Source organism: Ictalurus punctatus, chromosome 29 (genome assembly GCF_001660625.3).
Source record: "Ictalurus punctatus breed USDA103 chromosome 29, Coco_2.0, whole genome shotgun sequence".
Lineage (NCBI taxonomy): Eukaryota > Metazoa > Chordata > Actinopteri > Siluriformes > Ictaluridae > Ictalurus > Ictalurus punctatus.
This window is the reverse complement of record NC_030444.2, coordinates 4,673,323-4,695,913: the sequence shown is the minus strand read 5'-3', so window position 1 is coordinate 4,695,913 and position 22,591 is coordinate 4,673,323. Positions and strand designations below refer to the sequence as shown.

Below are 22,591 nucleotides of genomic sequence, written 5' to 3'. Positions count from 1 at the left end.
ATTATATATTATAAAAAGTATTCCCAGTACCCACCAGTAATATTGGTGGTACATTTCGCTGCTTGTTTTAGCAATAGTTTGTTACATTAACACCATTACTACACTTCCTATGGGCTGTCAGTCAGTCAGTCTGTATTACCATGCAACGATCTATATCCAGTAGTGGCTTTTTTGGGAACTGTTTTTGTTGACTGAACAAAAATAAACAAAACTTTTGACCATATGTCTGAAATGCCACTTACTCAATATTAATTTCTTGTTAATAGAACTGTTGTATAAAAGCAATATCACACACAGTTGTGCTGTTGTACTGAATATCTGTGCCGGCGGGAGTACCTGTTGTACTACTGTATTGTTGAATCAGTGTCATGCTGAGATTTAAATTAAACAGCACTCTTGTGATATTGCTGAATTATGCTCCACTTAAAACCACATGTGATCAACACATAACAGGAAAGATTCGTTCTAGTTCTAAATGGCGGTCAAAATTCTATTTAAATATGCTACTAAACCATTGATAAATAAAAAAAAAAGGTTAATTTCAAAAATAAGAAAAAGGGAAGAAAGTATAAGGATAAGAAGAAAGACATTTTAATTGACTGAAGTAAAAAATAAAACAACTTTGACATATTGTAATCCAGAGGAATCGGGGACTTTGTGTATTGTGTAGCCCTTTACTGAAAACTGAAACAGGTATTTGAACAATGATGGCAGTATTACTCACTCACTACTATTCTCAGCATCTACAAGAATGTAGCAGAGTAGTCAGTCACCTCCTTTTTCTTTCTTTTCATAACTGCAGCATTATAATGATAGATCTTTATTTATTAGGTAGGTTACATTAACAGATATCTGCAAAGAGGGCAATGTCAAGATGGATATATCGTTTACTTTATTTCAACTTTAACGGAATCAAACGTTCTAACAGATATTTAAGAACTTGACACGTAAAGTCCTTGCAGATTCCATCACACTACAAAATCCACTGCTGGAAAGCTAGCAAGAAACTGAAAACCATCCACAGCAGCGCAGGCTGCAATTGTACTTAAAACTAGAACATTTACCAAGTTGAGTCAGAAATAAAAAAAAATGGAGGGGATGCAAGAGTTGGATATTTAATTAGTATTTAATGCTTTTAGCTCATCTCAGCAAATCTAAGGTCCTTCCACTGGAAAATTCAAGGAGAAAATAAGGAAACAGGGTTAGAAGGTGGAGAGGTTGAGGGTGCTTGGGCTGTTTAAAATAGTTGGGGAAGTTTCTGGGGTCTTCAACGAAAGCCATGGAAGTTGCTCCTGGGTGAATTCACCTCAATGAACTACAAGAGCTCCAGCAGCATAACTCACTGAGCTGTCTGACCAGTTTCTACACTGGCTGGACTGAGCGTAATTGAGGAAAGAAAAGTTCATGTCTAAACCATTCTTCTTCAGCTCTGCCACAGCCTAAAGAAAACACAAGAGAGTAATCTTTTAGAATGTAATTTCATGAAATGGAGAAACCTCATGCCATTTAACATGTATTGTAGATCAAGAGATAAGGTCATCTAAAAACAAAACACAAATTCTAATATACATACAGTATCTCACAAAAGTGAGTACACCCCTCACATTATTGTAAATATTTGATTAGATCATTTCATGTGACAACACTGAAGAAATGACACTTTGCTACAATGTAAAGTAGTGAGTGTACAGCTTGTGTAACAGTGTAAATTTGCTGTCCCCTCAAAATAACTCAACACACAGCCATTAATGTCTAAACTGCTGGCAACAAAAGTGAGTACACCCCTAAGTGAAAATGTCCAAATTGGGCCCAAAGTGTCAATATTTTGTGTGGCCACCATTATTTTCCAGCACTGCCTTAACCCTCTTGGGCATGGAGTTCACCAGAGCTTCACAGGTTGCCACTGGAGTCCTCTTCCACTCCATGATGACATCATGGAGCTGGTGGACGTTAGAGACCTTGTGCTCCTCCACCTTCCGTTTGAGGATGCCCCACAGATGCTCAATAGGGTTTAGGTCTGGAGACATGCTTGGCCAGTTCATCACCTTCACCCTCAGCTTCTTTAACAAGGCAGTGGTCATCTTGGAGGTGTGTTTGGGGTCGTTATCATGCTGGAATACTGCCCTGCGGCCCAGTCTCTGCTTCAGTATGTCACAGTACACGTTGGCATTCATGGTTCCCTCAATGAACTGTAGCTCCCCAGTGCCAGCAGCACTCATGCAGCCCCAGACCATGACACTCCCACCACCATGCTTGACTGTAGGCAAGACACACTTGTCTTTGTACTACTCACCTGGTTGCCGCCACACACGCTTGACACCATCTGAACCAAGTAAGTTTATCTTGGTCTCATCAGACCACAGAACATGGTTCCAGTAATCCATGTCCTTAGTCTGCTCGTCTTCAGCAAACTGTTTGCGGGCTTTCTTGTACATCATCTTTAGAAGAAGCTTCCTTCTGGGACGACAGCCATGCAGACCAATTTGATGCAGTGTGCGGCGTATGGTCTGAGCACTGACAGGCTGACCCCCACCCCTTCAACCTCTGCAGCAATGCTGACAGCACTCATACGTCTATTTGCCAAAGACAACCTCTGGATATGACGCTGAGTACGTGCACTCAACTTCTTTGGTCGACCATGGCGATGCCTGTTCTGAGTGGTACCTGTCCTGTTAAACTGCTGTATGGTCTTGGCCACCGTGCTGCAGCTCAGTGTCAGGGTCTTGGCAATCTTCTTATAGCCTAGGCCATCTCTATGTAGAGCAACAATTCTTTTTTTCAGATCCTCAGAGAGTTCTTTGACATGAGGTGTCATGTTGAATTTCCAGTGACCACTATGAGGGAGTGTGAGAGCGATGACACCAAATTTAACACACCTGCTCCCATTTCATACCTGAGACCTTGCAACATGAACAAGTCACATGACACCGGGGAGGGAAAATGGCCAACTGGGCCCAATTTGGACGTTTTCACTTAGGGGTGTACTCACTTTTGTTGCCAGCGGATTAGACATTAATGGCTGTGTGCTGAGTTATTTTGAGGGGACAGCAAATTTACACTGTTACACAAGCTGTACACTCACTACTTTACAATGTAGCAAAGTGTCATTTCTTCAGTGTTGTCACATGAAAAGATCTAATCAAATATTTACAAAAATGTGAGGGGTGTACTCACTTTTATGAGATACTAATATATATATAAATATATATTAAATGAAACAAAGTCAATATTTAGTTTGACAACTCTTCTCTTTAAATAAAAATTTGTAGTCTCGTGCACACTTTATGCAGTTTTATATGGAAATGAGCTGTAAGTTTTATTGACCATCTTCCAGAGGCAGTCACAGTTCATCTGGAGACTTTGACTGTCGCACTTGCTTCTTATTTTTGCAGCAAAACCCAGCAGCCTTAATTATGTCTTTTGTCTGAAAAGTGTCTCTTACATAATACACTGCTTTCTTTAATGACATGCAAATATTTCTCTCTAATATTTTGTGCTGGAAAACTAATGTTTGGGAATCTAAATTGTTTTTCTACAGACTCAATCATGTAGAAGTGACAAAATAAAAATCTATAACAGTACTGTGTGTATGTATATTTCACACATGCACACACTAATATACAGCTTAATTTGCACAGTGTTACTCAAGGCTACAAGCTCATTTTGAATGTAGTCCTATACTCTACTATACTATAAAAAGAAGAAAAGCAACTTGCATTTAGTAGAACTCCAATGGGGTGGCGACCACAAATAGTATTGTGATATTTTCTCAAGTAGTTACTGAAGGAGACCGGGTCCAGCTGTTCTATAATTCCCATACCCTAAAGGGAATAAAATGTTCACGTTAACACTAAACTTTTTGTTACAGGCTTCTTCAAAAAGCAAAAAACTTAGATATGCATTTAATGACAAATTAATAGATTCTCACATTCTTTGATCAAGCAAAATGAGTTTTTAATAATAGAAATCGTCCAAACTTCTATTACCCGGTGTGTAAACTCCAAAACAATGACTTAATACAAATAGAAATAGGTTTACCATCTTGTCCAGATGCTCAATGGATCTATAGATTTCGCCCTGATTTTCATCATAGTATGTGTAACGGAACCGCTGACCTGAAAAGATGGCAAAAATGTTGAGAAATTCTGACAAGACTCAATGTTAAATCTGTTTAAACTGTTCACTTATTATAGGTTCTCTCATTGTTACCCCAAAAGGCAAATCTACTAATTAACTTGCAATTTACAATCGTGATGTTCATCGTTTTTGTATAACGGCACAATTTGTAGTGTGTTATTCCGCTCATACCATAATGATTTCGCAACAATTACAATGTTTAATTTTGTGTACAGCGCTGTGAGTGTTAACGGTTTTTATTTAGATTTAATGTTGTGGAATATCCGAGAGACAACTGAGTTCCTGTTCTCACTTATGTTATAGCTGAAATAAACAGTGTCTCTCTCTCTCTCGTTTGTCATTTTATCAGGAAACCTGAAAACATAAACTCATCACTGCTGATCAATGGCATTCAATAAGCAGTTACTTTAGACATAACATAATAGAACATTAATATTAACATATTCATGTTAGAGCTGGAACTACCCATGCTGTTATACAAAAATAAATGCACACCTTCTAAACTTTTGAACAGATTTGAGCATTTAACCTTGCTGTCATATATTATTATACTACACACACAAACTTTACATTCGTATCATTACAAATTACGAATTACTAGCAGCAGGCGCGTACACTGACAGACCACAAGCTTAACGAGTGCCCTATTCGGGTGTGCGTATAATAATTCAATTTTGTATGGCCTACAGGCATCACACAACACAAAATGCTGGGCCTGAAATACAGCTGTTACTGTCCAAGATCTGTGTTAACCATGCACGGTGATGTGGGAATATAGCTAGTAAGTTGTGCCAGCTGGGGCTATGGGTGCAGTACAACCTAGGAATTTTGTACCTCGGTCAACTCCCATCTGTCACAGATGCACACATCACCAGAGTGATTATATGGTAACTAGGCAAGGCCTAGAGAATATCATATATAATATTTAAAAACTTTCTAACCATGGAATCTTAGGTAAAATAATAGCATTTACAACCACGTTGTTAATAAAAGGATCCACTTATCGAAGTAGGATAGTTAGTAATACAGCCTTAGATTAAACCAAGTGCTTAGGTTTTGCTTAAGAGAGGTATGTTAGTAATCCCCTCTTTCCTAACAACTTTATAGCTAGATTGTGTAATCGGTAGCTTATAGGATATTGTTCCAACAACCATGACAATGACAGCTTGGTTTGTTTTTTGACATTTTGTTGATGTATAGGACAAGTGCCGCAAGTTTGTTAATAGATCTAGTTAGGTGCCCAAAAACTCCCCAAAGGTATTGCAGAGATCCAGGCCCATTTATGCTACAGCTAATATTGTCAGATCATAGTCCAAGATAGGGGTCATTCTTTAAGAATACAGGAAAAAACTTCTCTGGTCGCCTCTCTTCCTGATAGAAATACTGCTACCTAGGGTTTAAATACCAATGGTACTTGAGTATCCTCAGGGCAAAGGGCCAGAAACATGTGCCATTTACCATGCTCTGGCCAACAAGACTGAAAATCCATGTCTATGGCCAAGGTGTGATCTCCAATGCATGGTCAGAAGGCGGTGTTAAGCATTGCTGATACAAGACCTTAACTACTGTACTGGTGTTGCATTTACCATGTGGCAGAATAAAAGCAAAGTTCTTGGTACCAATAACAACTACCAAGTTGGTTCCATAGTGTTACGGAGCTTATGGCTCGTTTCCAATAGCAGCACCTGGGGGAGTATTCCAAAAAGTGATTTTTTTTAACCAAAAAAAAAAAAAACCTAACCTTCAACGTAATCTGTTGACATTTCTAGTCCTGTGATCAAGGTTAATCAACTCTGAGTATACTGACTTAACCAAAGTACATTTACAGTGTTAAAAGACTTCATCCAGGAAGCACTGATCAATGGATTTATAACGGGCGCATGAGGCAGACGTATTAATCACAGCGGACTGTAAAATACTGAGGGCAGAAATACTGTGGTCTATGAATATATTATCAGGTTTTGAGTATAATTTTAATGAAGGAGGAGAGTTGCAATAGTAAAGAAATGCCTGCATTAAACACTTAATAGTTTGAGCTGTCTTGGTTTCCATAATAGAATTGAAATCAATTAAGTTACAGTAAAGGAAATTACCAGCAAATGAAAACAGTGGATTAAAAAAAAAAGCCAAATGCATTTTTGTGAAGGCATATTCGGCTCATAGAGGAATCCAAAAACAGGTTTAATGCGCAATACACGACTTTCAGTCTCAGAATTTCTGATCCCTTCACATTACACGACTTTAATCATCTGTGGTTTGGTGGATGACAATCTTTCACCTGGAGTGCTCACTGCCAAAGTAAGATAGAACCTCAAATCCCACTTTCTCACAAATAAATCATGCGATTTTGTCACTATTTTGTATGGAAACGAGAAAAAATATTTGTTGGGAAGACGCAAGCAGTGAGGACTGTCTGATCTACAAAAAAGACTTGAAGGTAAAGTGAAAAAAAAAAGTAGTCTTTAAACTGAAAGCACCCAGGAATCACATCATTTTTGCTTTCATTTCTTCTGTTCCTAACACCCATTTGAGTATGACATGCTGCAAATTCTTATAGAAGCAATATTATGTTTACACTTTGCCCGTCCCCTCCCACACAAATAGATGGATGTGAAACTGGATTCAGGAATTGATGGATTGGATTTCTCTGAAGACTCTCATTTGCTGTTTCTCAGCTATGATATTGCGATTAGTCAGAGAGGGTTTTACACTACACAACATGAAGAAAATCAAACATGCCTGAAAACATCAGGCCCTCAGCAATCGCTCTCAAGTAAGTATCAAGAAACTTGTATGGCTTTATTTCTCTCTAGTATAAACACTCAGAGTTTCTTTGAGATGTGTTTGTGTGTCCAGCTATTGCAGGCTAGACCACAGCTTAAGATCATTTAACCACTAACAGGGCACCGGGCAATAAGGATCTTCTAAAGTTACACCATTGGAAAGTGTTAGTTAAGCGGAATAGCACTCGCAGTCTTGGTGGTATTCCATAATAATTAGTGGATAGTATTTTAGCTAATGTCAAACTGATTCCTAAATTCCAAACGTTCTTCATAGATTCTCGTCAGGTCTTTGTGCAACAACAATGCATGTTTACAATCAACCAAAATAGGTGCAAACACAACAGACTTTTGCTGAGAAAGCAAAAGCAACAGGCATTATAAAGTCAGGATCAGTCTCTGTGAATTAACAGACCCATTTTGAATATCTAAATTTTAACAAACACACATCTAGGTCACGCAAGCTTCCTAACTTTTCTGCCAAGGTTAGTACTTAGTGACCTCAGACAAATCATACTAAACTCAGAAGGGTTGTGCGTATGTGTGTGTGAGTGAGAGAGAGACAGAGAGAAAGGGAGAAAGAGGGCGGGAGGGGGGAGAGAGAGGGAGAGAGAGAGAACCCACCCCAGTGGCAAAAATCTGATGAAATAATAAAAAGGTTGGAGGGATCAGCAAGGTATTTGCTGAGCAGCTTGCCATATTCCTGCTCTTTAGATTCACTCAGAGCTCCCACCAGCACAGGAACAATGCTGAACTCATCTTTGCAGCTGTGATTTAGAAGGAAAACAACCATTACTATTAATTAATACATGTCTAGGTTATATGAAATATACAGGTGCATCTCAAAAAATTAATATCATGGAAAAGTTAATTTTTTTCTGTAATTTAATTCAAAAAGTGGAACGTTCATATATTCTAGATTCATTACACAAAGTAAAATATTTAAAGCCTTTTTTTGTTTTAATCTCGATGATTACGGCGTACAGCTCACGGAAAACAAAAATCCAGTATCTCAAAATATTAGAATAAAGAATTTATAATACAGAAATGTCGACCTGAGAAGAGCTCTAATCAGCTCATTAACTATTCCATGATATTAAAATTTTTTGAGATGCACCTGTACACTCACAGTCCACTTTAATAGGAACACCTGTACACCTGCTCATTTACGCAGATATTCAACTCCGCCAATTATGTGGTAGCAGCACAATGCATTAAATCATGCAGACATGGGCCAAACTTCAGTTAATGTTCACATCAAAAATTAGAATGGGGGAAAAGGTGATCTCTGTGACTAACTGTGGCATGGTTGTTAGTACCAGATGGACTGACTGGAGTATTTCAGAAACTGCTGATCTCCGGGGAATGTCACACACAATAATCTCTAGAGTTCACACAGAATTGTGCACAAAACTCATCGAAAAAAAAATCACAGAGTGAGCGACAGTTCTGTGAGTGGAAATGCCTTGTTGATAAGATAGGTCAAATGAAAATGTCCAGATTTTTTCAAGCTGCCAGAAAGGATATAGAGTGTATAATCCTATGTACTCTTTTATTCATCTAGGCAGAACAGTTTAACATTTTATAAGGTTCAGACATCGTAACAGGGTTTTTCCATACAAGTGTTTCTCAAAATGTTTACGTTTCTGAATAATGTATATGAAGCCCTATTCTAACACGGACCTGTCTCCAGCACTAAAACTGACTTCCCTATCTTCAGGAAACAGTATGGTAAAATTGTTAAATTTTTTATTTATTTATTAATTAATTTTTTTAAAGAGTTTAAAAAAAAAAAAAAAAAAAAAAAAAAAAAAAAAAACCTGCCAAAACTGGTAAACAGTCAGTACATTTACATGGACAACAATAATCCAATATTAACCTGATTAAGACAATACTCTGATTAAGAAACTAGCATGTAAACAGCAATCTTTTATTTATTATCTTAATCTGATTAAAGTCATACTCCAAGTAAACACAAATGGAATTAAGACATGTGGAGTATTCCTGTTTTAGTGGCGTTATCGACGTGTATTACAGACATGTAAACACCTTAATCACACTATTAACGTCGTGTGGGAGTTTTCACCACATTTTGTGACAGGACACATACACACACGGCAAACAAGACAGCACGGCTGCTTCTGAAATCGCATACTTACCTACTATATAGTAAGATATACACGTATCCGAGCTACTATATAGTAGGAGATATACACGTATCCGAGCTACTATATAGTAGGAGATATACATGTACCCGAGCTACTATATAGTAGCTCGGGTACATGTATATGTACATGAGCTACTAGTAGCTAGTAGGAGATATACATGTATATCTCCTACTAGCTACTATATAGTAGGAGATATACATGTACCCGAGCTACTATATAGTAGGAGATATACATGTACCCGAGCTACTATATAGTAGCTCAGTACGCGGTTTGGGACGCAGCCCACGGTTTCAAGTAGTCTATTTGCACGTATAGCATGACAAATACTTAACTGCACTTGAAAGCTTTTGTAAAAATTTAACATAAAAACACCCAAAACTGTATACGGTACCATAACGATGTATGTCAATACGTGAAATTCTGGAAGGAACGTCGAACGATTTGGCGTGATGACGTAATGACGTGTGCCGTTAATCGATCTATGAACTATAACATGTACAACAGGAACATGAAAGGAGAATTCTAAAAGCAACTCATGTAAACACCTTAATCAGAATACTGTCTTATTCAGAATAAGGACAATAATTAGATTACTGCTGTCCATATAAATGTAGTCAATGATTGCCATTATTCCCTGAAATGATAATAATGGACGCAGTATATCTACTATTTGATGTGCGTTGCATGCACTGTACTTTTCAGGATGGCATTACATATACACAACAATGTAGTATACATTACTGTATTATTAAACATGATGTTTTGGGACCTTATTTGATGTACCCATGAGCAATGGTGGTTCATGATTGAAAGCCTTGTGATCACTACCTTTCCATTGCTTTGGCAGTGTAAGGCAGGTGCATCTCAATGCTGTGCTCATCCTCATCTGTTTGCAAAGTCATCCTCTCAAACATGCCTGTTTTCCAGAGATCAGCATACACTAAAAGGGGGAAATACAAATAAATTGTTGGTGTGTGTGGTGCAGGGGCAGCAGTAACGCAGTTTTTTTTTTTGAGGCACCAATACATATTAGCGATGCTATAGGTTGTTATTCATAAAGTACAGGTTTAAATAGATGGTTAGTTGCCTAGTTAGAGAATACCTAGTGAAAAACACATTATTCAGGGAGGGTGTTGTGACAAGCGTAGCTCTGCTAAATAAGGAAACCTACATTTTTGTGGAACTTATTAAATGCTAGCTCTCAGATCCTAATGGGACTCTAAATGAATGCACACAATTGCATGTGCATTCTTTTAGAATAATATACCATTCTAACAAAAACTAATGAACAGAGCTTTACCCTTCTGGTCGATCCTCAGGTCATACAGTGGCGTTCTGTAGACCTCAGCAGGGGAGAGAGCACATCGAGACAGGGGCACATGGTGGGAAGGTCCAAGAATAAATACCCTCCGGCTACCAAACAAGAATGCTGTCAATTATTCTAACATCATTCTCAAATGATTCAAACTTCAGCTCAATATTGCACTACATAGTCATTTAAACTCACGTAACAGAAGGGTCCACTTGCTTGTAGGCATGTGCTGCACAAGCGCCGCAATATGTATAACCAGCATGCCTGAGAAATAGATGGTGGGGCTTAAGGCTCTTCTTCAGTACGAATTCAGCACTAATTTATATCTACATTAACCTGTTTGTGATTGGTTACCATGTTCAGTGTAAAGCGAATAAAAGAAAGTTGCGTCAGAAAACCAAAGTAAAACCAACGTAGCAAAATGAATGCAGGACATCATAAATCAGAACTTAAGAAGTCTGCAAATTATTATTTACAATGCTCTTCATTTATAAACTTGTACAGTCACATACGGTGCTATAATGGCTCTAGCAGGTCCTAATGTAGATTGTGCTTGAGATAACCAGCCCTCCAGCTGTGCATTCAGCTGGGATCCTAAAGTAAGAAAGAAAGAAAAAATAAAACTCATTAAATAATCAACAGCTTAACTATCAAAAGTTCAAGACCGTATTTGGTGCTCTAAATCTTTGGCATTCTTTCTTTCTTTAATTTGAAAGGCTTCTGCCCACATGCATAATATAATATGTCCATTACTTAAATTATCAATATCTGTATATTAAACTTCCCAACTAGACAATCTAAAGATTTACTAAGCAAATATAAGTAAACACTAGTATATTACAGTTATATTTACCATAATACCCACTGTGAAAATGACAGCACCTCATGTTCTTGATTACTCACCTTGCTCTGAGAACAGGTGAAGATATCTTAAAACTACAAAATCATACTTATTCATACAACATCTGTAAACCACTGTATTACCAACATTTCTATTATCGTCCTTGCTATTTTTTTATTCATTTATTTAATTCATTGCATTTTTTTCCCCCAGCATGAGGTAACTAAATAAAGGAGAACTTTCTGAGTTCTGGAACATTTATAATGCTCCCCTCAGGGCTGTACCCCAAACACATTATGAGCTCTATTATAGGATGCCTGACAGGGGTGGGGAAAAAAACAAGTACATAAGATGACCAATTATTTTGATAATCAATTCATTTACTGCTGATTTTTTTCTACTGACTATTCAATTCCTTGGATTACATTTCAAAATACTAATTAAATGCTAAAGTATTTTTTTTATTTAAAATATTTAAACTACCACTACTACTGAATGCTTAAGGCTTAATTAAATAAGTCATTAACTGCCATACAAAATGACTGATATTTATCTGTCACAGCATTAGATTATTATCAAGTGCATATGGAGACCAAATGAGATGTCCAAACTAACCTAAGGTGACAGCATTCCTGGTTTCAGACACTTTTATACAACTAATATTATGTCAAGTCCAATATCCACTGGCTGTCTCACTAACTGAAACACTCCAGTGCTAAATTCATTTTGCTTGCCATTGCATACAATGAACATGAAAGTATACACACCCCTGTTAAAATAGAAGGTTTTTGTGAAGCAATAGAATGACGCAAAGATAAATCATGTCAGATCTTTTCTCATCTTTAATGAACAAAAGCAATATACAAATAAAATGAAAATCTGAGTTTTTAGGGGGGTGGGGGGTTAAACCACCAACAATAACCTAGTTGCAAAAGTGTGCACACCCCTAAACTAATACTTTGTCGAAGCACCTTTTTATTTCATTACACTGCTCAGTCATTTTGAGTAAGAGTCTATCTGCATGGCATATCCTAACTTGGTGATATTTTCCCAAATTGAAATTCAGAGAGTAATCAGTACTTGTCAGACATTCCTCCAGCTCCTTTAATGTTGTTGCTGGTCTGTTGGTCTCCCTGGTACGTTTTTGTCTTGTAAATTTTGGAGGGATGTCCTTTTCTTGGTCATGTCACTGTGGTGCTCCATTGTCTTTACTCTACATATAACATTTTGAAAATGTGTGTGTACCCCTCTCCTAATCGATTCCTTTCGACAGTGAGATCCTGTACAGGCTTTGTCAGCTCTTTGCAGACCGTGGCTTCAGCAGTCAGATGAAACCAAGATGATGTCAAGAAAATCCTACAGAAACAGCTGGTCTTTATTCGGGGTTGATCAGAACAATTGAATTGATGTCAGCTGTATGATGATTACTCTTGAACATAAGATTGAATGTGATTGGTTCATTCCCAAATGGTTCATTCCCATGTCCCAAATTATAAAAGGTTGTGCACTCTTATGCAACAAGGTCAAAGGAACACTTATTTTGCCTACAATGTTTGATTGTTTTTCCCCCTTAATTTTTTATTATACGTTGTAACTTCACATTGAGGGTTGGAAATATTCTGACATTTATCTTGGTTTAAAACAATTTTAATCACAAAAACTTGCCATTTTAACAGGGGTGTGTAGACTTTTATACCTACTATATGCTTCATGATATTTTGAAACGAGAAAACTTTTGTCTCATAAACTAATCCTTCATTTGAGACCATGCTCATTTTTAACCCATCCAGCTGTCATACAAACTACTACTTGGCCAAAGTAGGTCGGGATAATGTTTTATGATAGAGCATGAATGATTAATGATGGCCATAAAGGTGCAAAACAGCTAGAAAACCCAGATATGATAGTGCAAATCAGCAGTTAATAAGCATGATTCAAACCAGTACATTGTGCTTGCACCGCTTTCCCACATTCCCACAAACAAAAGTATTACAAATCAAAATATTACTCACATGAAAACACAATGTCATTAAGCCAACAGTGTAGCATAATGTAGAGACAGCTCCAATACTTTAGAGTGCTGTTATGTGCACCGCCATTTCCATCAAATGCATTTTTAGTCTAAATCAAGTGATGTAATGCACCACGGCAGTGATGTCTCTATCTTGTGGATTAGTTTTGCAGCCCTAAAATAAATTATCTGTTGCTATTATTGAGGTCTCCCAAGTATTACAGAAGTATTATGACAATAAAAATGTTATTGTACACATCAATTTGAGTATTGCTGAATACAAAGCCAATAACAAGAATCTAGCTGGCTAATTCTAGTGCACTAGTTAAGGTTGTGCAGGTTTGTGGAGCGAGTTTACTCAATTTCCCCAGGGCTCCGAGTGTCTATCATTATCATCATCATGGGCTATCTGGCTTTAAAACAGTTCAAAGGTAAAGGATTCTGTTAGGATGCCAGCTCTGCAAAATCATACCAACAATTTGGAAGCACATCTTTAGCCATACTTCTTTCAGGTGCGGCGATGTTAGTCATACATAAGCTTGCTTATGATGTGTGTATTTGAAATTACACCACCACTGCTGGGCCCCTGAACAAAGCCCTTAACCCTCAACTGCTCAGTTGTAAATAGCTACTGATGGAAACAAAAGTACTTTCTGAATGTGGCAATTCTACTCCCTATTGAAACGAAGCCTGCTGCACCGCAGTGCTGTGGCATGCGCGGCACTTTCCCACATCCCACCGCCAGCTGCACTATACACGTGAACCGAGGGCTTGGTCTGGCTGTTGGTAGGAAGTATTTTACTATACATATTAATTAATTTTAACCAATGGTCACCAACCATGTTCCTGGAGATCTACCTTCCTGAAGACTGCAGCTACAACCATAATCGTGCCCACCCGACCATCTAATCATTGCCTTAAGAAGTTCTGATTTGTTGGATTTTGGTTGGAGATGAAACCTGTAAGAAGGTAGAGCTCAAGTCAGAGGGTTGGTGACAAAGTAACTTAAACAAATGCTAGCTCTTTCCAAAAACAGGAATACAAATAGACATGGAAACACTAAGCAAAATACAGTACAGTGCAGCACAAATACTATAATAGTATACACTAGTTCACTAACACAGCATAAAACAACACTAGCCAGACTCTTTGTTTTCCCCCCCGTTTTGTGGCTTTTAGCCTACTTAATTGGACATGGGACTGTGGCAAGACAGTTGCTGTTGGATCACCTGAACATGATCCAACATTTCACATTATTGTCTCTATAGAACAGAGTATTTGCCAAATCCCACAAATGTCTTGCACATTTTAAAACAAACCAGACACCAGAGAAATCAGACAACAAAAACCTCTTCACATATTTTCCTCAAAACATAAACACTTATACACAGCAGCTAATGACAGAGAGCTGGAAGAATTAAAACCCTTACTGTGACGCTTACTACTTTGCAATCGTAAGCACGCGAACGTCGAATCGATTAGCATCCCGTTTGATGAACGTCTAGACCGAATGCCTTCTCAAAGGATTTCATGCCACCTTTTAATTGCCTTGTCTTCAGAAAGTGAAATGCATGCATGGTCAATAGGGTTCAAGTCATCCCAGATTTTTACAGCCCATTATGTACATTTTTAAGCAGACCGCAGCCTGGTTTTTATGTTCTTAAGGTTCACCAGGTGTTTTGCATCTTGTGGCAAACTCTTAAAAAGGACCTACTGGTGTAATGTTCTATCAATAGGAGCTCACCAGTGTGTTCTTGCTAGTCAGTACCGTACCGAAAGTCTGATTTAGACTAGAATGATGTTAAAACACCTCGATTGCCTTCGTCGCTGACCCGATCTCAAGCCTGTGTGATACCCCGGCACACTGAAATGTCAAAGAGATGCGAATACCGAATAATCGCACCTTTTTACATTGGTGATTGAACGATCAGAGTGCACACAGGTCACATGAAGTCAAAACACGTTTTAAGTGCCGTAATATCTGACCAGATGAGCAAGGCAGGTCAGAGGGATGCAGGTTTTGCTTGCCAGGAGCATGTAGATGAAGTCCAGGCAGTAAAATTCATTCTGATTTGCCAGTGCCAGCAAACTGACACTTTAAGCCAGCTTCAAAATCTGCTGACTAATAAGATGCCAGTTTGGAAACAGCACAGCTAGCCAAGAACCCAACTCAGAGGTTAGACTTAGTTGACACATCTAGGCAATCGGGTTATGTTTTTGTGCGTTAACTACAACACGGTCTAACATGTACACCTCTAGATCTAAGGCAGTATACGATCTAGGTAGTTAATAATCGTAGCTAATTTGTGTTTTCTATCGAAGAATGGCTAGTTAGCTATAACAACTAGCTTCCCATATGCTGCGTTGGATACTAACAGGAAAATCATTTTTTTTTTAAAGATATCCGCAGCACCATAGCCATCAACTGATGCTTGATTGTTTTTTGTTTTTTTAAATCTGACATTGCTTTACCTAACTACATTCACTTGTAATGTAATACATCAGCGATTTTATTCATGATATTTTTAGCTTACCGGTTAGCCAAATACATTCTTAGCTAGCCAGCGGCTTTGTCCCTAAACTCACTCGGTAATACACAGCCATAACAACAAAAAAAAAGGGTTCGTTAAACAAATCACTACATGTGATCTGATCAGCTGGCTCTAGGCCCTAAAAGTTAGTGTTAATAATACTTGCCAACTAAGCAATAACAACAACGAGCACTCGAATGCAAGCCAAGGCCTTGTTATGTAGACCGAGGTATTTAAAAATTCACAGCTGATCACACAGCCCCCACCCGTTCAACGCCAGCTAGCTAATGTTAGCTAATGTTAGCTAGCTTTGCAGGACATCGGCCCCCTTTCCCCTGGCTCTACCTGAGGCGGTGTACCAGCTGCCGGCGTGGCTCGCTTCTCTGCACACCATTCGGTTCGACATCTTGGTACCCGAGCCGCCTATCTTGGTCAGATTAAAAAAAAAAAAAAAAAAAAAAATTAAAAAAAAAAATTAAACTCTGATTTGTCAGTAGGGAGGAAACTCAATAATACTTGGGGAACAATAGCCAAACCGCTAGCTAGCAACAGAATGAACAAAGTAGTTTGAGAAAAGCCGCACACGAACGCTGAGGATGTCAGAAAACCTAACAAATACTTTTACGTGGAAAAAGAAAACAGGAAGGTCATATCAAAAAGCCGAAAGAAAGGTCACTTGATATAATTGATGGCTTTGTAGAACAAAGCACGGAGTAGTTCATCCCCTTGCAAGCAAGTTCGAGCGGTATCCGGATGGGTTGGTTTGCCAACACTCTACTGAGGTCCTGTCAGAAAGACTGCGAATCTTATTGGGCCATGAAGTTAAAGACATACTGACTTCTGATTGGTCGACGAAAGTAAAAGGGCGTATCGGAGTGTCGTTGAATACCCAATCAGCACTTTCGTGAGACCCCGAATAGCTGGGATCTATTATAGGTCTTTTTTTTTTTTTAATTTATACTTATCTAAAAGAAGGGTCCAAAGAACTATGCATTCCTTTGTTTAATTACATTTTATTATCTGATAAGAAACGGTATTACCCAATTGGGATATATTTATCCTGCTACTGTTTGAAAGCTACTAGCAATATTGTATGCTATAAACACAGACATATAGAGGTGAGAGCTGGTGAAGTAGTTTGCTCAAGTTTACTGCGAAGAAAAGTATATCATGCTAATATAAGGTGTAGTTTTTCCTTATTATTAACGTTATTTTAGGTTCCCGGGTGGACTAGTGGCCAGCACGCCGCACTCTCACAGTTGCGGCCCCGGCTCAAGCCCCACTGCATGCGCTAGTCCCAAACCCGAAAACGTGGAGAGTTACGCCAGGAAGTGCATCCGGTGTAAAACTTCTGCCGTAATCAAAATATTCGGATGGTTGATCAGCTGTGGTGACGCCGAACGGGAGAAGCCGGTGCTGGAAATGATGTCACTCATTTTGAACGAATCTTTAATATGACTCGGGAACAACGAGTCGTCTCAGAGAGTGATTCGTTCATTTTTGAACGCGCATGCGCAGCAACATCCCCATAGGTACTGTACAGGAAACATAAATGATTAGTTCATCTCTCGAGTCTTCGTCGTTCTATCTTCCCGTGACCGCCCCATACCCCCAGCACAGTATACTGTATATAAAACCTTTAATCAGTTGAACAGTTTCTGTTCATGTCCTATTCTACTGTCATGACAACATGTGCTAAATACTTCTGACATACCCCCTAGAGTAGGATGTCATGGTAGATGCTGGGCATTCAGCTCATCTGGAGGTGAAATCCACCACATGATTGTCCAGTCTTTGACAGATGACAGATGAACAGTTGGTCTCAGGTGCATAGCAGACAAAACAAGAAATGCACTGTAGGCTTACCTTCATAGAAAGCTGCAAGGTCAGTCAATTGATTTACAAACTTGCATGCTATGAATTGGGCAGAAATCCTGAATAACAAAAGGTCACCCCAGTCATCTGGCCACCAACATATACAAGGAGAGCTTAGTGCCAGAGCATGCAATTTTCTCACTCTTTTCACTGAAGTAACTAATAAAAAGACAGTTTTTAGAGACATTCATTCCGGATCAAATCTTGCATAAACGAGCAGTAAGGGGTAGATTCCATGCTAGGCTCTTAGATAAACATTGTGGACACATGCCATGCCTCTTTCAGAAACGTTCTTGAGTTTATGAGACCCAAGAGAGATGCCAGCCTTGGGAACTTGGGAGTTAATTAATCTATCAATAGTGACTGCTAGTCCACGACCCCCATATATATATATGTATATGTGTGTGTGTGTGTGTGTGTGTGTGTGTATATATATATATATATATATATATATATATATATATATATATATACACACACACACACACACATACATACATACATACACACACACACACACACACACACACACACACACACACATATACATATATATATATGGGGGTCGTGGACTAGCAGTCACTATTGATAGATTAATTAACTGCAAAAACAAACATAAAACCACATTGTTGCATGTATACTGGTATGACTGGTATACTTTGCTTTTGTTATCTAAAGGAAAAAGACTCTCGTGTTGAAAGTAGTGACTTCCTTGTGCTGGAACCAAAACTACAGTCTAGATAACATGTATCATCATGTTTATTTCATCTTTGTTGTTTGTTAAGGTCCCCTGGTAGACAGTTTACTTCTGTATTTTCTGGTGAAAAGTCCAGGAGATTATTGAGTTATTGTCATCCTTGGTGTGATTAAATTGAAATTCTGGAAGATGTGTACAAATATACATGCAAATAATTGTCGTGTTATGGCACGTAATGGGGGTTAGGACGGATGCCAGTGCAGATAAGAGCTTCATTAAAGTAGAGAGAGGCAGACAAATCCAAAACATGAGAAAAAAGCATGGTCAAAAACAGGTAATGGGTCAGGCGATCTGCAAACGGGCATTAAACAGGCAAAGCAACAGCATGAAACGAGAAATGAGAAGAAAGATCACAGAATATGAAACAAAACGAGGAACAAGGTACAGAGGCTTGGTACGTGGAAATCTCACGCCATACTTTGCGACGAACAAAGAGACACGAAGGGTTTAAATACCAAACATAATCAGGGGTGAAACACAAAACAGCTGAGACTAATTACACATACAGGAAACAACAAATGACAATACAGGGGTGGAGTCAGGAGTCAGTCAGTGATATAAATCATAACAGATGCACGTGTAGAAAGTAAACAAAGCCAATGTCACTGAAAACACAGAAGTGCGTGCTTGCTCTTCGGCTCTCACTGTGTGCTCCAGCGCTTAGCACGAGGGGAAATCATGACAATAACGAATGAACAGATTGCATTTAAAGTAATCACAGTCAATCAGTATGTTTTAATCTCTACTTCCATCTTTGATAGACATAAAATTATGGTTTACAATGACTTAGATGTGTGTAATGTTTTCTGGGAACACATATTTCACTGTTGGCATGTATAATATACACACACACACACATACATACATATATATATATATATATATATATATATATATATATATATATATATATATATATATGTATGTATGTGTGTGTGTATATTATATATATATATATATATATATATATATATATATATATATATATATATATATATATATATATAGGTATAATAATTATGTGGGTTACTGTCTCCTCCATTAGTCTTCTCTAAGCCTCTATTTGCATTCCTGTATGCAGAATCCATGTCTTGAATTTTATGTTGCACTGGAGGAAGCATGTTACTTTCTTACACTGTTTGTGTACATTTATAGATCATCTGTAATACTCCTTGGTGTTAAATGTTTGCTGAATTAGTAGAAACATAAACAGTTAGATTCAGTTGCCTGGTAATGTAATCTGTGTGAAACATCTACAGTAGGTGCTATTCCAGCTCTATCGTTAATAATTAATACTTTATCATCATGTTTATTCACCCTGCCATCTACACTCAACCTCAACTTCAACAATCCTCACCCTCACTTAATCTCTTAGCACACACTGGTAAAGAATGCCTGATGCAAGACTGCTCCTATTATAAGTTCTTATATCAAGTGAAAGCAAAGCAAAAAAAAAAAGAGTGATCTGCATTAGAGTAACTTTTCCCTTTCAAAGCAAGTGAAGTTCCAACTATACTCAACAAAAAAAGAAATGTCCCTTTTTCAGGAGTCTGTATTTTAAAGATAATTTTGTAAAATCTAAATAAGCTGTACAGAGGAAAGCTTTGGAAAGGGTTTAAACAATGTTGTTCATGCTTGTTCAATGAACCATTAACAATTTTTGCACATGCACCTGTAGAACAGTCCTTAAGACACTACAGGTGCATGTGTACAGTTATAATAAGTTAGGACACTAAAGAGACCTTTCTACTGACTCTGAAAAACACCAGAAGAAAGATGTCTAGGGTTCCTGCTCACCTGCGTGAACATGCCATAATCCTGCTGCAGGGAGGCATGAGGACTGCAGATGTGTCCAGAGCAAAAAACTGCAATGTCTGTAATGTAAGATGACTAAGACAGTGCTACAGGGAGACAGGAAGGACAGCTGATTGCCCTTGCAGTGGAAAATTGCAGGTAAGCATGTGTCCCCAGACGTGATTGAGAACTTGCAAATGCCTTGGTGGAAGAGTGGAGAAACATCTCACAGCAAGAACTGACAAATCTGGTGCAGTTCATGAGGATGAGATGCACTGTAGTACTTAAAGCAGCTGGTGGAAGCACCACATACTGACTTTTGCTTCTGATATTGACCCCCCCCCCCCCCCCCCCCCCCCCTTGTTCAGGGGTTTCATTTCTGTTCGTCAAATGTATGTGAAACTTCTTCAGTTTATGTCTCGGTTGTTGAACATTTTTATGTTAATACAAATATTGACACATGTTAAGAAATTTGCTGGAAATAAAAGCAGCTGAATGTGAGAAGATGTTTCTTTTTTTTTTTTTGCTGAGTATATATGACATGAAAAGTCATCGTGCTACATGTACATTTTACTTGTATTGCTGGAACTCTAATTCACTTTTTATTATTGAGCATGATGTTTGTCTTTTAAATGTGTTAGATATTCACATCGGTCTTTAATGTGTTTATTAGATTTTAACATTCAGGTTTAATATGGAAAGATATTTGACCTAGATCTTACTATACTGATGTAGTATTAAATGCATACAGTCAGCATGTGTATAAATTAGTCTACAAATCTTTATTCAAGGAACAATGTAATAAAAAAAATAGTGAGGCATAAAAATGACAAGATTTAACAAAAGACTAAACAGGAGGCTTGGAAACCAAACCCAAAATATATTTGCAAATCTGATATATTACTACCCATCCATAAAGTATGAACACTGGTAAATGGCCTATTGGCGGAAAATCATTTCAAAACAATCTTTGGTTTATTACCTAACAGATGTATAAGACTTGCAGTGTGCATCCTATTTGGAAAATAGTGACTATAAAAGTTCTTCCAAGAAATAACACAACAAAATACAGATGGTGTGCCTTAAAACTCACATTCTATCTCACATTGTGGTGGACATACTAATCAAGCACTGAATGTATACATAGAACTGTGTATACATAGAACTGTTTAATGCATATTTAAAAGAAAGAAAATAATAGTTACTATTAAAATTTCAAATGTCTGTAGTTGGTGTAAACAAATAAATAATTATATACAATATCCTGCAACATCTAGACATATTCTCATGAAATTGCCACATAAATAATTTACAAAAGAAAAAAAATCTTAATATTAACATCTCCAGTGCAAAAGGCACTAAAATATTCATAAGGTCCTTGCTAGAATGTACATGCTCCCAAACTTACAGAATAAACAATGTAAACTACAAACTAAAAAAATCTAGATAAACCTAAAAAAAAATGAAAATTTCTAATACAAAAACATCTTGTGAGTAGTGTGGCGACTGATTTGCTTAGTTCGGCCTGAGCAGGCAGAAACTAAAACCTGACAATTCACTGACACTTTGAACTTGAAAGCCCAATCTACTGAATATTTGCCCTTTAGAAAAATCTCATAAAGCCTGTTGCAGCAAGTTGGAAAAACGGATGTGCTGTAAACATAATACTGACTCAAAAAACAACCTTTTTCTTTTAATAAACACATTTTAATTATTATTCAGGTGTTTATTAGATGACTAGTTTATGAATAATTTAATGATACAGATTATGGATACAACATGAAAACATAATTCAGAAATGCTATTGGCCTATAAACTAGCAATTTACATGTATTTTCAGTGGCAAACAGGAGAAAGAACCATATAACACATAAAAATAGATCTGAAGCAAGAAAAACTTGCTTCATGTGCTCAAGACTGGATGTGAAGAAGAATACTGATTTTTTTTTTTTATGGGTGCTGATTTGAAGGTTTGTAAAGATGGTGTAGTAGTGGTGCAAGTTTCTATGTCCTGTGTGAATTTTGGTTCCATCGCATTGTACTTCACCTCTTTCCATCAGTTCTACTCATATAAACACAGACATTTCATGTAGCTGAAAAAATCCTTAGTAACCATAACTTGTCATCTTCAATCATCTAGGGAGAAAAAGAGCTCTATGTTTATATTGCAATTGTTGGCATAATGAATTATGGCTCATACTGAAATGTTCTTGATTATTAGCAGACAGGAAGCCCTTTAAATTTGTGAACCCTTGTAGAGTTTTCTATATTTCTGCATAAATATGACCTAAAACATCATCAAATGTCAGATGACATTTCATACAAATCTATAGACAAAGAGAACCCAAATAAATAAATGAGACAAAAATATTATACTTGATCATT

General features: G+C 37.6%; 2 protein-coding genes across 8 annotated transcripts in view; both read right to left on the bottom strand.

Annotated features, from left to right (window-relative positions):
* Window positions 1-569: 569 nt before the first annotated feature.
* memo1 (mediator of cell motility 1) lies at window positions 570-16,592 on the bottom strand. Of its 5 annotated transcripts, none has more exons than XM_017461446.3 (10): window positions 16,457-16,580; window positions 16,126-16,203; window positions 10,910-10,991; window positions 10,593-10,661; window positions 10,386-10,498; window positions 9,914-10,025; window positions 7,542-7,684; window positions 4,039-4,115; window positions 3,717-3,821; window positions 570-1,439 (listed from the first exon to the last, which is right to left on the bottom strand). In XM_017461446.3, exons 1-10 carry the CDS (start codon window positions 16,500-16,502, stop codon window positions 1,308-1,310), a joined length of 957 nt encoding a protein of 318 aa, XP_017316935.1. In that variant the 5' UTR covers window positions 16,503-16,580; the 3' UTR covers window positions 570-1,307. The 5 variants fall into 5 exon arrangements, with proteins under 5 accessions (XP_017316935.1, XP_017316936.1, XP_017316938.1 ...); XM_017461447.2 differs by having other exon boundaries at window positions 16,126-16,207; window positions 16,457-16,579; XM_017461449.3 differs by lacking the exon at window positions 16,126-16,203 and having other exon boundaries at window positions 16,457-16,592.
* A 4,375-nt stretch (window positions 16,593-20,967) lies between these two features.
* Window positions 20,968-22,591, bottom strand: part of thbs2a (thrombospondin 2a) — a 50,145-nt gene continuing 48,521 nt past the window's right edge. For all 3 annotated transcript variants that reach the window (XM_017461699.3, XM_017461700.3, XM_017461701.3), the window contains one exon: window positions 20,968-22,342. In XM_017461699.3, the coding sequence (XP_017317188.2) occupies window positions 22,335-22,342 (8 nt within the window). In that variant the 3' untranslated portion in view covers window positions 20,968-22,334. The remainder of the gene's footprint in view (window positions 22,343-22,591) is intronic.

Bases quoted from the DNA above. Each gene is read 5' to 3' on its own strand.
- memo1 (XM_017461446.3), bottom strand. From the start codon at position 16,502: ATGAACTACTCCGTGCTTTGTTCTACAAAGCCATCAATTATATCAA. The intron at 10,662-10,909 runs GTATGTGACTGT...TCTATTTCTCAG, and splicing joins GCTAGAGCCATTATAGCACC to GCATGCTGGTTATACATATT. The intron at 1,440-3,716 runs GCAAGTTGCTTT...TGTTTTCTTTAG, and splicing joins CCATTGGAGTTCTACTAAAT to GCTGTGGCAGAGCTGAAGAA.